This window comes from Cavia porcellus, unplaced genomic scaffold (genome assembly GCF_034190915.1).
Source record: "Cavia porcellus strain 051 isolate PalLab524CR breed Dunkin Hartley unplaced genomic scaffold, mCavPor4.1 scaffold_8, whole genome shotgun sequence".
Lineage (NCBI taxonomy): Eukaryota > Metazoa > Chordata > Mammalia > Rodentia > Caviidae > Cavia > Cavia porcellus.
This window is the reverse complement of record NW_026947491.1, coordinates 44,653,186-44,669,855: the sequence shown is the minus strand read 5'-3', so window position 1 is coordinate 44,669,855 and position 16,670 is coordinate 44,653,186. Positions and strand designations below refer to the sequence as shown.

The following is a 16,670-nucleotide window of genomic DNA, read 5'->3' as shown; positions in this document are numbered from 1 at the left end:
GCTGGGGAAGATGCTGGCACCCCAGGGTCACTTCTGGGGAAGCCCTGAGCACTACCCCCAGCACCCACCTCCATTCTGTGGTCCAGGGCCAGTCTGCCTGTCCACCAGGCTCGCTTGTCAGTGCAGCTGCTGTTCTCTTTCTGTTCCTTCTGGATAGCGTCAAATTCTCTCAGGGCTGAACTCAGAGGGAACTGTGGGAAATAGGGTTGTGAGCTATTGGCTTAGCTAGCAATCACCATCTCCATCCCTAACCATAGGATGTGAGTAGCCTGACCAAAGGCCACCATGGCCAACACTGCTTCTTGGTCCTGGGGCCCTACCTTATCCTGGGCAGTGGGGATCTGCACAGTGACTGGGGGGTTGTCCTTTTCCAGTCTTGTCAGTAGGAGAGTGTTGCCCACAGTTCCAGGCTGGAGGGTGGACACAGCCAACATGCAGACAGTCACCCCTGACACAGAGGACACACCCAGAATCATGTTAAGAGGAATTCCCGGCCATCCTTAGCAAGTCGTCCCTATCCATAACTCAGGACATCTCCAGCTGGGTTTAAGGAGCCTTTTGCTGCCCTTCTGGCTTTCTGAGGACAGGCAGCCCCCACTTCCTCACATCCCTCAACACAGCGAACAAGGGGCCCACGCAGAGTGAGGCACTGGGATCCTATGCCAACGGGCCTCATGGTAGTATAGGAAGACAGCAGACAGCTGAACAAGAACTGAATTTGCTGTTAACAACTTTGAGGGTAAGCAAAGCCTTGTTGACTCAGCATATGTCTATCAGGTGAGAAAAACATGGCTCACAGACACAAAGGTATAAACACAAGGGGCACAAATCTACACAAACAATCAGTATCTCAACTCTACCACCCAGTGAATTCAGAAAGATGCAATCAAGGATAGAAGAGCCAGCTAGAAGCTACCCCATACCCTTGGGGAGCAGCACCAAGAGCTCCTGGAAATGCTGCTTCTCGGGCTGGGGAAAGGCACCAGCTCCTGAAGCCCTGAAGGAAAAGAGGCGCTGGATGCGGGCCAGAGGGACATCATCAGGCATCTCCTGGAGGGTTAGCTGCTGCAGCTGCTCTGTCAGTCTGAGTGGTCCTTGATGCTTCTGGGCCTTGCTGGAGGCAACACGAACAGGGGTGAGTCCCATCTCTGAAGCTGGGGCCCTCCTCACAGCATCACTGACATGAGCCCCAGTAATGGCGAGCACTTACCTGAGCAGTCTGTGGAGGTGAGTGAGTAGCTGGTGGCGACAGGTAATAGAGATAGACTCGGCAACGAGGAAGGCAGTAGCATAGGGATCCCGGTGGCCCAGGCACAAGGCCAGGAGGCGGCAGAGGTGGGCATAGAGCCCACTAGCAGGGCAATGACTGACCCCACGGAAAGCAATGCTCAGAGAGTCGCGCATGGAATCCAGGGTAGAAGAACCTAGAGGAAGGTTAAGACCCTCACTAAAGGTCAGTCTCCTGTTTTCTTTCTTTTCTTTTCTTTTTTTTTTTTTTGTGGTACTGGGGATCAAACTTATGACCTCACGCTTGTCAGGCAGAGTCTCCTGTTTTCAGTGGACAGAAATTTCCAAGGAATCCCAATCTGTCTCCTCATGAAAAAGAAGCTACTCTTTATGAAGGGATGTACCAAGCAGAATGATATGCAACTAAAAGGCATCACCTCGCTCCATCTGCATCCCTTCTTTTTTATTATTACTATTGTTTTTTTGAGAGTCTTTTTCTTTTGAGACAGGGTCTCACTATGTAGCTCAGGCTGACCTCACACTCACAGTTATTCTCCTGCCTCAGCCTCCTGAGTGCTAGGATTACAGATATAAATCAGGGTTTTTTTTTTTTTGTTGTTGTTGTTGTTGGTTTTGTTTTGTTTAGACAGTGTCTCATTATGTAGTTCAGGCTGGCTTTAAATTCACTATGCTTATGGCATAGTGCCTCAGCCTCCTGAGTGCTGGGAATTATAAACCTGTTGGGAGCTGTTAAAGCTAAAAACTGACCACACATGCAAGGCTGCAGCATGACCATCCCCCAAAAAGAGCATCCTCCAGCAAGCCTTGTGAAGAAGCTGCTTCAGCCCAGAGAACACCTGGCCCCAAGACAATCTGAACAGTGGGTTTCTAGGACAACATGGTGTCTGTCATATGACAGTAAATTGCTAAAAGGTATAAAGAAAGGCCCCTACAGTGAAGGGGCAGTTCCTTTCCTCCCCTAAGGAGAATAAGGGCTCCACCTGTCCCCAGCTTTGTGTCTTTATTTTCTCATCCTCTTATGGTCCTTCACCTCAAGAACCTCAAGAGCTGCACTGGTTGCTACACAAACCCCATTCAACAGTGAAGGAAACAGAATCTCAGAGAGATTACATAACTGCACAGAGTGCTAAGATTTAACCATATTCTAGACTACTTGATCCATATGGAGTCTCAAAGCCAAAACCATACACAGACTACACAGACCCAAATAAATGGACGTCAGTAGCATACTCACCAATGGTTACGGGGGGTTGGAGCCAAGCACCGACGTCCCTGTTGCTTTCCTTGCCTGGTTCCAGGATGGGTAGCTCCTCCTTGCTGGAATCCCGTCTCAACACCTCACATTCACCTACGGGGGGATCAGCACCTGGAACCAGTGCCTTCCCACCTGAGCAAAGAACAGGACTTCCTCACACAGTTCTCCCCTGCCACCTGCTCTGGACCTTCTACACATCAGCTCTGCACAGCCAGCACTGGCTCTCTCCTGGACCCCCTTGGCACCAATTATCAGGGACGTCCCCACCATTCCTTTTCCCACTCACCCTTGTCACCCTACCTGAAGCTGAGTCTTCTCTGTCAGAGGCTCCAAGGGTCTCAAAGCTCATTTCCGTGCACTTGTCAGTCAGTTTCTCCTCAGGGATAGTCCTCATGAGCTCAGGGCCCAGCTTGTTCTGGCCACAAGGGGCTGTCTGGGGACCCTGCTCTTCACAGAGCCTTGATGCCACCTTCTTGGTTCTACGGTTCTTACCACTCATTGGGGTATTACCTGGAGCAGCCACTGTACCTATCGCCAAGCTTGGGCTCTTCCTAGCCCGGCCCCGGCCCCGGCCCCGGCCCGAGGAAGCAGTGCCCCGTCTCTTAGGTTCCTCAACAAGCGGTATCTCAGCAGAGACAGGGTCTTCCAAGTCACTGTCATCGCTGAAGTTCACCTGGGATCAGAGGAAGGCAGAAGGGCCTTTAGAGATGGCTTCTTCTGACAGCAGGTGGCGCTGTAGAGCCATGAAAGGAACCATCATAAGGGAAGACAAGAATTTCCCATTACATCAGCTTTTACTTATTTATTTTGTATGAGACAGGGTCTCACTATGCAGTCCAGCTGAACTCCTAGCGCTCCTCCTCAGCCATGAGAGCTGGGATTACAGGAGTGCACCACTACGCTTGGCAACACCAGCTACTTTCAGTTCCAGCGATGGGTCCAGTGCGAAAGGTGAAAGGAGGAAGAGAAAATAGGAAGAAGCACAAGCAAAGACACCAGAGTAAAGGGACATGTATAGTCCTTCAATAGCAGATCAAGGTTCCATTCAGCCCAGGGAGCTCTTGCCAAGACCACTGCTCTTCAGAGACTCTTCCACCCTTGTAACCAGCACCATCCAGCCACTGTCCCACCTCACCTTAAGGCGTGTCTGGACCCTCTGATGTACCCGGGGGGCCTGGGGAACCTCGGGCTTGTTCTTCGTAGGGCAGTCATCTTCAAACACAGTGAAGGGGACACGAGGGCCAGCCGGCCTCACTCGGCCTGCAGGCTTAGGTGTACAGGGTGGTCCACCACCTTCTGGGCTTCTGTGAGAGGCATTATGGAGGGGCAGGGGAGCAGAGGCTACTTGCTGGTGGCCTCGTCCACTATGTTTTTGGCTCTGGATCTTAGAGGACTCTGAGCCCGGGGGGCTTTTGATTAATGGTGGCTGCCAGCCCCAGGAGCTTGCAAAAAGTTGGGTAGTACAGGTGCTGAGGCCAGCCAGCTTTACGAGGGCCTGAATCAAGAGCAGGCTGGCTCGCCAGGGCTCCAGCTGTTGGATCCGCGCTGCTGTGAACTTCAGCCCTGACTCTAAGATCTTCTGCAGGCTCTTGTTTGATGGCTGCTTCAGGCCTGCCAGCGCCAGCTGTGTGTATGCCTGAGCCAGGAGCTCATCAAGAAGGCTTGGGTCAGGAGAGGCAGGGGCTCTGTGATTCAGGGAAGCCTGGAGAGTTTGGGTGAGGCGCTTGGTGGCTGCAGGGCAACCCTTTAGAACAACCTGCAGCAGCTCTAGACCCTGAGCCTGATGGCCTGTGGCCAGCCTCACGCCTGCTGTGACCAACACCCAGCGCAGACAGACTGCTGACAGGACAGGGCTGGCACAGATCGAGCAGTCACATGAAGCAGAGTGAGACAGGAAGCCGGGGCGGGGTTGGGGCTTGGTTTTCAGGATGGGGGAGGAGTTTGTCGAAGGTGCAATGGGCCCAGGTTCCTTGGCTACAGTGGCCACCAGCTCCAGAGCAGGACCTTTTAGGAAAGGCTCCTCCTCCAGGAGCTGCGGGGGCCAGGGGACCCTGGCCTGCTGCTTCCCCTTCTGTAGGTGGACCTTCTTTATAGTATCTGGGTGCTGGGTCACTCCGGCAAACTCTAGGGAGAAAGTAGAGTTAGAATAACAAAACCCTTGGTGTCAAGTCCTTCCTGAGCTATCCTAGGGTTCAGCTCCCTAATATATGTGTTATTTATCTACAAATTATTCACATGTATTATTGTATAAAACTCAAGTCATATCAGTGCAACTTACTAGCTTTTAAAGAAATTCTCTTAACATTTTCCTCCCATCCAACAAGGAATCAACAGCACACACGATCCACACCTGCAGCTCTGAGGACTATGGCTAGAAGAGCACACTGGCAGCACCAGGAGACCCATTATAATCCTGCCTTCACCCCTGACTGGCCCAAACCATTGAATTTCTCAATTTTTTTTTCTCTAAAAAAAATCTGAGGGCTGGGGATTTAGCTCAGTGGCATAAATGCCTGCCTTGCAAGCATGAGGTCATGAGTTGGATCCCTGGTACTGATTTAAAAAAAATCTGTGCGTCCACCTAACTACGTAAGAGTTTTATGGGGGCAGCAAATGAAGTAGAAGTTCAAATGGCTTAAGGTGGACATGGTGGTACACGCCTGTAATTCCAGCACTTAAGGAGGCTGAGGCAGAAGAATAGCACCTGAGTTTATTATGAGCAGAGTACTGAGACCATGTCTCAACATGCAAAAAGTTAAAATAAAGGGTTGGGCATATAGCTCAGTAGGAGAGAGCTCTTGGTTTGGACTCTAGTATAGAAAAAGAAAAAAATTGTTAAGAGAAAATGTACCACAAATATAATGTTTCAGTCTTAAGCCGCCCTAGAACACTATACTTGTCCTATCCTATATAGCAGAGCTACATATGCCACTGAGCATGTAAAATGTGACAAACATGACTGAGGACCTGAATTATAAATTTTATTATTATTATTTTATACCAGGGATCGAACTCATGACCTTGTGCTTGCCAGGCAGGCACTTGTGCCGCTAAGCTAAATGCTTGGCTATAGATTTTATTTAACCAAATTTAAATTTTAAAAGCCCAAATAAAGTGGGCAATGCTGAAGACAAGAATCAGGGAAGGTTGGTAAGGGGCAGGCCATGTGGAGGGGGGACACTGACAGTATACTGAGGACAAGAGGTGCTGCCTGGTAGACATGCATGTCACACCCTATTGCTTACCCGTACAAGACTCAAGCAGGAACAGAACCTGCTGCAGGTCCGACTGACAGAGGTCAAGGTCGCTGCGGGCCAGTTCCAGCTCACCTTTCAGCACCAGGAACAGGGCACACCTTTTTGGAAGAGGAGATGAGAAGCAGTCAGTGGAATACTGTTTTCCTGCCATCTCTCTCCTTGCCACTTTGACACACGGTCATCACCATCTTGTGTCCAAAAGGCCTTCCTCATTCCCTAACGTCTTACAGGCTCCCTGGGAAAAACCCTCTGTAATTCTCTCTCTCATCCCAACTCATCCCTGTGCATGACAGGATTTTCTAACTGCAATCCTAAAAAAACAAACAAACAAAAAAAAGAATCCTGTCAGCAAATAAACTTAGGAAAATGCAGTACTAGATATTTTAAGACGTATAATTCTATTAGCATTCTGAAAGACACGTGAAAATTCCACTGAAAATAAAAACCTCTAACCTTGATTAAACTTAGCATTCCATGGAGTGCCTTCCACCGACCCCCTAAACATAATGCTCCTTTCCAGGATGGTATGGGCATCTACGATCTAGAATGGGTGGCTGTCTAGGTCAGTCAGAATAGTGATCCTCTGGGGCTCTGCACTCACTGGCCCGGGAGCTGCAGCTTTGTCGTCAGTTTCAGGGCATCCAAGCAAAAGGCCTTGGCTTCACTCACACTCCCTAAGTGGCCAAGAGAGCAGACCAGCTTCTGTGAGCAGCTCAGAACCTCTGACAGAACCTGCCATTTTTGTACCAGATTTTCACCTGCAGCAAAGGAGAAAGAGGAGACCTTATCACTTAATGATAGCCCAGGCCACTGGAGACAAAACTGCCAGCCCCACCTTCACCATCTAGCCATCCATCCCTGGCAGGGCTCTACTGTCCTCCTCAGACTCACCACAATCCAGAAATGGTGTCTCCACAGCTGCTTTCTGTAGGGAGAGGACATCGCTGCCCATCAGCAGGAGGATGATGCTTCGAAGGAGCTTATGAGAATCTATGAGTGCTGTCTCAGGTGTCTGCCAGCCTGTGGGGAGTGAGGAGAAAAGAGGGTAGGTGATGTGGCCTGGCTCTCCACCAGCTACTAAGACAGCAGGTGCCGAGTCTGCTGGGGCTCTTCCTTTTGGACCTGAGGCAGACAGAGCAAGTCAGGCATAGAATTCTCCTCTGAGACCCCATGGGTTCTCAGAATTCTTTTCGGTCTGGTCTTCCAAGCAGTTAATGGTCAATCAAAGAGGTGGTGGGTGAGACCTGTTTGCTACCCCAGGCGTCTTCTGTGTAGCTCCTGGTTTTATGCTGCTCCACTGAGCTGGGCAGCCGTGGGGACGAGGGTGGGAAGAGCTCACAGCAGACAACACACCCATCCTCCAAGAAAGACATGTCCTCTCTTTCACCTTGAGCCCAAAGCTGCTCTCGCAGAGCATCTGAGAGGCTGTTTGATGAGAGGTTAAGGTAGATGGACAGTAGTTGCAGAGCCTGGACTCGAAGCAAATACCAAGCCTTGGATGACTTCTGGAGGGCAGGATCCCGAAGGACAGTCAGCAACAGAGAGACACCCTCAGTCACCTGAGAAACACAAAGAGTGGATGGGGAGCAGTCAGATAATGCAATTCAGAGCTTGAGATCCACCTGAAGTCATGGGGACCAACCCTGCTCTTTTGTTTTGAGACAGGATCTCTGCTATGTAGTTCAGGCCCAGGCTGACCTTCAACTCATGGTAATCCTCCAGTCTCAGCCTCCCAAGTGCTGATTACAGGTGTGTGCCACCATGCTCACGCTTTTAAAAAAATGAAAAAACTCTGAGAGAAGAACTACAGCCCGAGAGGGTATAAGAGCTGGCCTGCCTATAATCCCAACACTCAGGAGAATGACAAATTTGAGGCCACCCTGGGCTATCTCATGAGATCCTATCTCAAAAAACTTAAGATTTGGCCAAAACACACAGCTAAGCAAGGCATAATGGCACACACCTATAATCCCAGCACTCTAGGATACTAAGGCAGGAGGACAGCAAATTCAAATTCAGCCTAGGCAGCAGAATGATTTAGCAAGACCATATCTCAAAACAAAAAACAGCTAAGGATGTAGGTCAGTGCAAAAGCCTTGGATTCAGCTGGGTGTGGTGGCAACCCTGTGATCGCAACACTCAGGAGGCTGAGGCAGGAGGATCTCTGTGAGTTCAAGACCAGCCTGGGCTACAAAGTGAGCTCATGGCCAGCTGAACTGCATAGCAAGATCCTGTCTCAAAAAGACACACACACGGGCTGGGGATTTAGCTCAGCGGCATAAGCGCCTGCCTTGTAAAATAGGCAGTCGTGGGTTCCATCCCCGGTACTGATAAAAAGGAAAAAGACAAAGAAAAAAAAAAAAAAAAAAAAAAAAGGATAGTCTTTTGGAGCTGGGGATTTAGCTCAGCGGCATAAGAGCCTGCCTTGCAAGCAGGCAGTCGTGAGTTCAATCCCTTGTACCGATAAAAACGAAAAAGACAAAAAAAAAAAAAAAAAAAAAAAACATACACACACACACACAAAAAAAGCCTTGGGTTCAATGCTCATTACCACAAAAAAAAAAAAAAAAAAAAAAAAAAAAAAACAGAAAAACAAAAAAAACACTTCACTCAAAGCTAGTTTGAGAGAAAACTCAGGTCTTTTGGATCCTCCTAATTTTCTAGTCGAGGACTCTAGCATTTTCCCAGGATCACTGTCTTCCTGATTTCTGGTTTCCACTGCCCCTGTGGAAACTGGAAAAAATGAAAAGGATAATATCTCTACTAGAAGATGAGTGACACAGGGGCAAAGTCAGGAAATTTCCACCACTTCACAGGGTCAGGAATATTCTACTCCAAGGACAGATCAGAACCCAGACAAACACCCTGAAAATCCTAAAATCCTCCTGATGCACAGAACTTTAGAAAGTGAAAAAATAAACTGGGGACATAGCTCAGCAGCATAGGTGCCTGCCTGGCAAGCACAAGGTCCTGAGTTTGATTTCCACTACAAAAAACAAAATAAAAAGAGTGAGAAAATGAGATCTGGGGATATAACTCACAGACAGAGCACTTGTCCAGCATGTGTGAGGTCTTGAGTTTGATATTCAACATTAGAAAAGAGAGAGAGAGAGAGAGAGAGAGAGAGAGAAGGAAAGGAAGATTGAGACAAGGAAAGAAAGGAACAAAGGAAGCAAAGAAAGAAAGAAAATGGGAAATACCTTCTGTTGAGTCCAGCAGAGCTGACTTCGAAGGAGGTGACACGTCAGAGAAAGCAGCAGTCGTGTGTCCGTGGTCTCACTGAGATGCATCAGGGCGGATTCAGCCTCTTCCAGGTAAAACTAAGGAAGCAGTCAGCAGAGAGCGGGTGAGCACTTGGCAGCAGAAGCCAGATTTTTCACATTCAGATGGAGTTGACCATGTGCAAGTCAACTCCTGAACATGACCAATTAAATATTAAATTATTTCTAGTTTTATAATCTACATAAAAGTTATTACCATGATGTCCATTTAATACTTTCCGTTAACTATCATCTAGAAAAACAAAGCTAACTAAAGAGCAAACAAGCTGCTGTGTGACAGATGCCAAGGAGCAAGAACAACACGGGCACATCAACTGAACCAGACAACTGTGCCACGGCCACTGTCCTAGGGTAGGAGGATCCAGAAAGTAGCTGGTAAGGCCCTGAGGAAGCAGGTGTAAAAAGTGCTTCATGAAGGAGGCAACAACTGAGCCAAGGCCTTGAAAAGAGCATAGAGGTTTGCAGAATGAGAAAAGGGGAAGCAGGGAGAGGTGTTTCCAGTGGAGGGACTAAGCCAGAGACAGAAAGGTACATACAGGGAATAAAAAGTAATAGGTATGAATTGGCATAAAGTACATGGTAGCAAGTGGCAGAAAAGTTGAGTGTGGACAGCATGCTTCAGGTAAGGGAGAAGCAAACCACAGAAATCTTTCACATGGGAAAGAGGCAAGATGAGACCTGTGCCTCCAAGTGGTAGTTAGAAGACGAAATCAGAAAGTGAAAAACTGGAGCTGAGTGTGGTGGCACAGTCCTACAAGTCCAGCATTTGAGACACTGAGGCAGGAGGATCACCATGAATTCAAGGCCAACCTGGGCTACATAGTGAGTTTAAGCCCAGCCTGAACTGCATAGTGAGACTGTCTCAAAAAGAAAAAAAAAAAAAAAGGAAAAAGGGAGAACCTGGGACTAGTGATTATAGTGATTGTAAGTCAGTGGTAGAGCACTTGTCTAGAATGTGTGAGGCTCTGGGTTTTGATTCCCCCGTACCACAAAACAAATAAACAAAAAAGAAGAAAAGCAAGGAGACTAACTAGGAGACATTGTGACAGCTGCATAGAAACAGCTGGAAAATGCAGCATGGACAGCAGATTCCTGGAGCAGAACTGTAAGACCTTACACCGAGAAGGAGAAAGAAGCCTCCTCTTCCCATAGCTGCCTGCCACCACTCCACACCCTCCAGTCCTCTACCACTGTAGGGGCAGGAGGCAAAGAAGCTGCCCCTTCTATTTCCTATCTTGTCAGAGGGAAAGATGGAATTCTAAACCATATGTGAACCCAGGCTCCAGGTGCTGCTTGCTGCCACTCACCTGGGCATAGGTGGGACAGCCGAGGCTCAGGAGGACCTGGGTGAGGTGGCAAGAGGAGCTAGCTGCCTTTGCGTGATCCTTCAGTCTTTCAGAGATGGTCCGCAGGAGCAGGAGAGCCTCCAGGGCCTGCAGAGGCTGGCCGGCCAAAAGCAGTAAGTTGACTCTGCTCTTAAGCAAGCTTTCATTTCCATCCTTTGCCCCTTAGCCTGGATGGAGTGTGGCTACACACAGAGAGATCATCATCTGCAAAAGCAGCCTGCAGAGCACCTGCCCTTGTGTTTAAAAGTCTAAATGCCAACCATCAGCAGCAGCCAGGACTTACTGTGCCTATTATGTACCAAGCACTTCATCAAGAGGCTACGTGCAACCACTCTCATTTAATCTACAGAGAAACTCTAATTCCCATTTTTTTTTTTTTTTTTTTTTTTTTTTGGTGCTGGGGATCGAACTCACAACCTCAAGTTTGCCAAGCCGGTACTTATGCCGCTGAGCTAAACCAGCCCCTCTAATCCCAATCTTATAGCATAGGAAATAAGAACTCACACAGGTGCCAGGCGTGGTGGCTCATGCCCGTAATCCCAGCACTCGGGAGGCTTAGGCAGGAGGATCGTTGTGAGTTTGAGACCAGCCTAGGCTACAAAGTGAGCTCAAGGCCAGCCTGAACTGCACAGCGAGACCCTGTCTCAAAAAGAAAAAAAAAAAACTCACAGGTGAGGTTGCTAGTCTAAGCTTGTTTTTTCGTTTGTTTGTTTTACCAGTACCAGGGATCAAACTCACGACCACGTGCTTGCAAGGCAGGCACTTATGCCGCTGAGCTAAATCCCCAGCCCACTAGTCTAAGCTTACATATCAGGAATTTGGTAGAGCCAACATTCAAATCTAGGGCTGAGGTACCTTCCTAGTCTCCCTGTGCTAGCATATGGCCTAAAGACCACATACTCAAACCTTTATGTGAAACATTTTTTGTTTTTTGCTTTAAATTTCCTACTGCAGGGTCCAAGAAACAGCTCCACTGAGTCTATAAAGCTCCCTGAAATTGTAGGTAAAACTGTTCATTTTTCTAAGTACTTAGGCCAGAAGTTATCTCGTTATTAATAATTCCTGCTAACATTTGAGTCTTCCGTTTATACAAAACATCTTCCATGTATTACTGAACTGAATAACAATGCCCTGAGATAGTACCACTATTGCCCCTCTTTTTTTGGAGTAGGGCACCAAGAATCAAACTTAGGACTTGCCAGGCAGGCACTGTGCCACTGAGCTAAATCCCCTTATTGTCCCTCTTTTAAAGATAAGGAAATTTGGGCTTAGAGGGTTAAGCTACTGGCCTGAACCCATTTATTAATAAAGGATAAAGACTGGATTTAAAGTTGGGGAGCCTGGTGATGAAACCCAGCTCTGAATCAGAGGGTTACTGAACTTCTCAGCAGGTTCAGAGGCTGATGAAGGGGGAAAGAGCTCTGTTTCCAGGTAAGCCTTCGACACTGTCCATGTTACCTTGGCCACCAGCTGATAGAGGGCCACAAGGATCTGCAGTGAGGCTGCTGTCTGCTGGAGACATCGCACAGCTGGGAACTGCCCCTCTGTAAGGACCTCCTTCCACAGAGCCAGGGCTTGGTCCAGGGCTTTAGAGTGAGCTGTAGGCCAGAAGAAATGAGCAGTCTATCTTCATGGGCTATCTGGAGAGAACTTGGTTTCTCCATAACATCCCCTGCTCCTCCCAGCCTCTCCCACACCAGGGGGCTCTGCTCTGCTCTTAGGACACAGAGGAGACACCCAAGTCAGGCTCATTACTGCTCTTACCTGCATCTGCAGCCAGGTTAAAGGCAATGTTACTGTACAGGAAACAATCTTCCTGGAGTTTATCTTCATAGTTGAGATCATTAACTTCAAATTCCTCCAGGTTACTAGGAGCCTGGGCTCTCCGATCCCGCTCAATACCCTGCAAAGGTAAAATAAAGATTAAAAAACAAACAAACAAATAAAAAACAACTCAGCTGGTACCAGCTTTCAGGGATCTCCGGGAAAATTACTGCTACACTCAGTTCTGTTCAGCCAGACTCACTTCCCGCATTTTGGCCTCCAAAGTGCAGATGTAGAACCACAACAGTGCCTGTGCTTTATCGTCCAGAAGCCGATCCTTGGCCTGGGCCTCTGGCTTAACAGCCTCCAGAAGCTGCAGGGCTTCCTGGATAGCATCCAGGGCAGAGCTGTAGAGAGAAGGTGCATATAGCTGGACCCATTTCAGCTATCATGCCCTGGGAAAGGCCTGCTGCAAGACAGTAGGTAGCAATGAATGAACTTTCCTGGCCACAAGACAAATGGGGCACTCAGCAACATCGAGAGGGAAACTGATCTCCAAAAGGGTAAGAGGATGTGGAACAAGGAGCAAGAGTATCCTCCCCAGCTCCCCACTCACCAGTCTGTCTGCTGGGCAAAGTCGTGGTAGCAAAGCACCTGAGCCAGTTCCACCAGGTAGGTGGCTCGAGCCCAGGCCCCAGCTGGTGTCTCCTCAGGGCTCAGCTCCAGCAAGTCACAGATGACATTGAAACGTTCCTGCCCAGTGTCAGCCCGTACTGCCTTGTAGGCCTGCAGCTCCTCCCTTAGCAGGAGGGTCAGGGTCTCTGGGTTCCAGTCACTCAGGCTGTCTCGCAGAGTCCTGTGAGAAAGCAGGCTCAGCACTGGGGTACAGCCTCTGTTCCCATGTCTGGGAGCCCCAGCCCTAGCCTAGAGCTCATTGTGTCTAAGTCAGATTGCACCATTCTTCTGTTTAATACACTGAAATGGGCTGCCACTAGGAACTGCATCCAAACTCCTACTAGAGCAGCTAAAGTTGGATGTGGCCTGGGCCCCCGCCCACCTTACCTACCACAGTGTATCAGTTTCCAAGCCTGAGCCCTCATCTTTCCAACTTGCTGGCTTTCATAGCAGCCTCCAAGCACCTTTCCACCTTAGAGATTTTATGTTTATTATCTTCTATTTTCACTTTGAAGAATTCTCCCCAAGGTGTTTGTTTGTTTATTTATTTTTGGTACTAGAGATGGAACCCAGGGCTTTTGCACTGAGCTACATCCTCAGCCCTTTATTTTATCTTTATTTCACTAAGTTGAACAAGCTGGATTCAAACTTGTGATCTTCCTGCCTTAGCTTCTCAGAGTGCTAAGGTTACATGCATGTGCCACCATGATTTTCCAAACCCCAGTATCATTAAAAAACCCCAAACTAACCAAACAAAAAAACTGGGCTCTCTAAGTAACTCATATAAAGTTGCCCCTCTTCAGATCCCCTTGTCTTCATGAAGCATATATGAAATGTACTTAGAGGACTTGGAGATGGGGGAAGAGGAAAGGTAAGCAAAGGGGAAGTAAAAGTGATTATCATGCAGTATCTATCAACGTCAGTACCCTGAGATGGAATTACGTATCACAAGAATATACTAATTTTGGGGCTGGGGATTTAGCTCAGCGGCATAAGTACCTGCCTTGCAAGCAGGCGGTTGTGAGTTCGATTCCTGGTACCAATATAAAGAAAAAAAAAAGAATATACTAATTTTGAAAAAGAACAAAATTTAATTTTTATATCTCCCCAAGAAAAATATAAACATGCTGGATGCCGGGTATGCACCTGTATCCCAGCACTTGGCAAGCTGAGGCAGGAGGATCACCATAAGTTCGAGGCCAGCCTGGGCTACATAGTTAAGTTCAAAGGCAGCCTAAGCCTAAATTACAGTGAGACTATGTCTCAAAAAACCAAAAACCAAAACAACGCCTGTTACTGCTCTAGCCCCAGTACCTAGCACAGTGGCTGGTACACAGTAGGTACTCAATAAGTAACTAATGAAGGAAGGAAATCACTGCCTTTTCAGACCTAAGTATTGAAGAACATGACCATAAATACAACAGCCACCCTATCCACAGGGCAGGCATGATTGTCTTTCTGCCCACCAACTCACTTCAGCTGTAGCTCCTTGTTTCCAGCCCTGGTCGCATCCATCTTTACCCGAACCCAGAAAGAGACGGGCTCAGCCATGTGTTCAGGGTTGCAGGGCTGTAGAGCCGCCAGCCACAAGGTCACCATCTCACAGCCCTGTGCCTGTTTACCCAGTTTCTTCAAACTCTCTACGTGTAGCCGGAAGTACCTGTGCAACTGATCAGAGACAGGAGACAGACCAGGCTGGAGCGAGGAGCCAGAGTGTCCACGGCACACACACAGCACGTGATGAGAGGCTGACAGGAGGCCCCTTACCTCAGCCCAACACCTGGTCACTCAGCCTCCAAGGCTCCCACCTACTGGCCCAATAGCTATCATTCACATCCTCAGAGTGGCTTCTCTTCCTCTAATCCTTCCTCAGCAACAGGCACTGTTCTAACTCAGCACTGCAGGAACTTCCTAGCCTTTCTTCTCTCACCTCCTTCCCAGCCAGTTACTCACCAGGTTAAACCTTGACCTCCTGTGCTCACACACTTTTTTCTGTCCCTCAACAGCTGGTTCAGTTCAGCCCACCCTTTCCTGCCTGGGCAGCCACAGTGGCCTGATTACTCAGTCTCATTCCTTCATTCCACTCACCACAGTGCAATGCAAATGCCAGTCTGAGGTCACACCTCCAGTCAGTCCTTCAGGGCCTCACCAACTCACTGGATAAGAAACCCCAGAAGCCCCCCCCCCCGCCCACTCTTCTCTCTTGTCAATCCAGTCAGCCCATCATTTCACAGGGAAGCCTAGTTAGGACTCTGGTTCTCACTCTGGTTTTGCAAAGGCCCAATTTGAGGGGAATATTTATTTATGTTTCTAGTACTAGGGCTCAAACACAGGGCACTCTACTGCTGGTCTACATCTCCAGTTCCTTTTTAAAAACTTTGTAGGGGACCTCAGGATTCAAACTTCTGATCCTCCTGTCTTAGCCTCCCTCAGAGCTGGGATTGCAGGAATGCAACACTGCACGCAGCTGGGAACTTTTAAAATATATGGCTGCCCTGGGCTCCTGGACTGGAGATTTGAGATGCAACTAAGTTGAACCAGGAATTAGAACTTTTTAAAAAATTCACTCAGGTGACTCTAATGTGTAGCTAGGTCGCAAACCACTGACTTAGAGATAAGGCTAAGTATAAAAAAAAAAAACAAATCAATCTAAATAACAAGATGGGGGCTGGAGATTCAGCTCAAAGGCACAAGTGCCTGCTTGGCAAGCACAAAGTTGTGAGTTCAATCCCCAATACCTAAAAAATAAATAAAAAGAAAAAGAAAAATATAAAGAAAGAGATGAAGCAACAGTAAAGGTGAGGAAACCCTACCCTACATACTAGGATCAAAATGAAGTTCCTAATCCTCTACTGAAAAGTAGGGTCCTGCGAGAATCTTTTGCACTAATCCACCTCCCACGATCCAAGCTCCCCACCTCCCTTCTGATGCTCTCTTACCTTCTCAGAAGGCACCGCATGGTAAGTGCCTGGCTTAGCAGAGCCCAGGTGCTGACAGAGTGGCTCAGAGACGGCACAGGCCTCGGCGTACAGCTTGTGATTGTAGAAGCTATAGGCCAAGTTACTGGTGTAAGAGGCTGCAGAGAGAGAAATGTCAGTTGACTAGAGGAATGGTTCCTGCTACCCTCTCCTACAGGAAAGGTGGTAGACAGGGACACAACCTGGAGTCAGCCCAGCAGCTTGCACATCATCAGGTACTTGTCCCATCACCAGGAAATGAGGGAGGAGCCCTCCTTTTCCTGTTCAAGGCTAGCCTCAGCCTTCCTTCCCAATAAGGTGACCCTCACCAGCCCTCCCAATCTTGTTTTATAAGGACTAGGCACTCATTCCCACACAAGGTCCATCTCTCCTCAAAGCCCAATCTGTCTGCATTTTAGGGGACCCTGGCCTATCTCTCACCTTCTCTCTCCCTGTGGCCCCTAAAGCCACAGTGGTTTTTCCTCACTATTCCTCAGATACCAGACCTTCCTCTACCCCAGCACTGACCACTTCCTCTGCCTGGAATGTTCTTTCCCAGGCAGCTGTATGGCTGACTCCTTCAACATGCTCCAGGTCTTTACTCACATCACCAGAATGAGGCCTATCCTGATCAGGCTAGGAGGACAACTTGCTCCTCACTTAAGCTAAACTCCTAAATCCCTTTCTAATCTTGCTCTACTTTTCTCCCTTCCCCCTACATTTATCTCTTTCTAATATATTGTTAATTCACTTGAATTGTCATCTTTTCATCTTTTTCCCAAAACTAAAATGTAGCGCCATGAACCCAAAGATTTTTTTTGCGGTACTGGGAATTGAGCCCAGAGCCTTTCCACTGAGCTGCATCCCTGACCCTCAGGGTCTGAGTC

The 16,670-nt window shown here is 48.3% G+C and overlaps 1 protein-coding gene across 6 annotated transcripts in view; it reads right to left on the bottom strand.

The window, feature by feature from the left end:
* Nucleotides 1–16,670, bottom strand: part of Espl1 (extra spindle pole bodies like 1, separase) — a 32,154-nt gene that overhangs the window by 2,356 nt on the left and 13,128 nt on the right. For 4 of the 6 annotated variants that reach the window (XM_013159373.3, XM_023567606.2, XM_063254827.1 and 1 more), the window contains exons 6-24: nt 15,766–15,902; nt 14,301–14,494; nt 12,768–13,007; nt 12,414–12,558; nt 12,152–12,290; nt 11,846–11,985; nt 10,349–10,483; nt 8,961–9,080; nt 7,148–7,319; nt 6,652–6,780; nt 6,362–6,518; nt 5,749–5,858; nt 3,639–4,627; nt 2,804–3,176; nt 2,483–2,635; nt 1,211–1,424; nt 924–1,114; nt 321–448; nt 69–191 (exon numbers count right to left, since the gene is read on the bottom strand). In XM_013159373.3, coding sequence (XP_013014827.1) covers nt 69–191; nt 321–448; nt 924–1,114; nt 1,211–1,424; nt 2,483–2,635; nt 2,804–3,176; nt 3,639–4,627; nt 5,749–5,858; nt 6,362–6,518; nt 6,652–6,780; nt 7,148–7,319; nt 8,961–9,080; nt 10,349–10,483; nt 11,846–11,985; nt 12,152–12,290; nt 12,414–12,558; nt 12,768–13,007; nt 14,301–14,494; nt 15,766–15,902 — 3,989 coding nt within the window. The remainder of the gene's footprint in view (nt 1–68; nt 192–320; nt 449–923; nt 1,115–1,210; nt 1,425–2,482; nt 2,636–2,803; nt 3,177–3,638; nt 4,628–5,748; nt 5,859–6,361; nt 6,519–6,651; nt 6,781–7,147; nt 7,320–8,960; nt 9,081–10,348; nt 10,484–11,845; nt 11,986–12,151; nt 12,291–12,413; nt 12,559–12,767; nt 13,008–14,300; nt 14,495–15,765; nt 15,903–16,670) is intronic. The other 2 variants (XM_013159375.3, XM_063254829.1) reach the window with 2 other exon arrangements.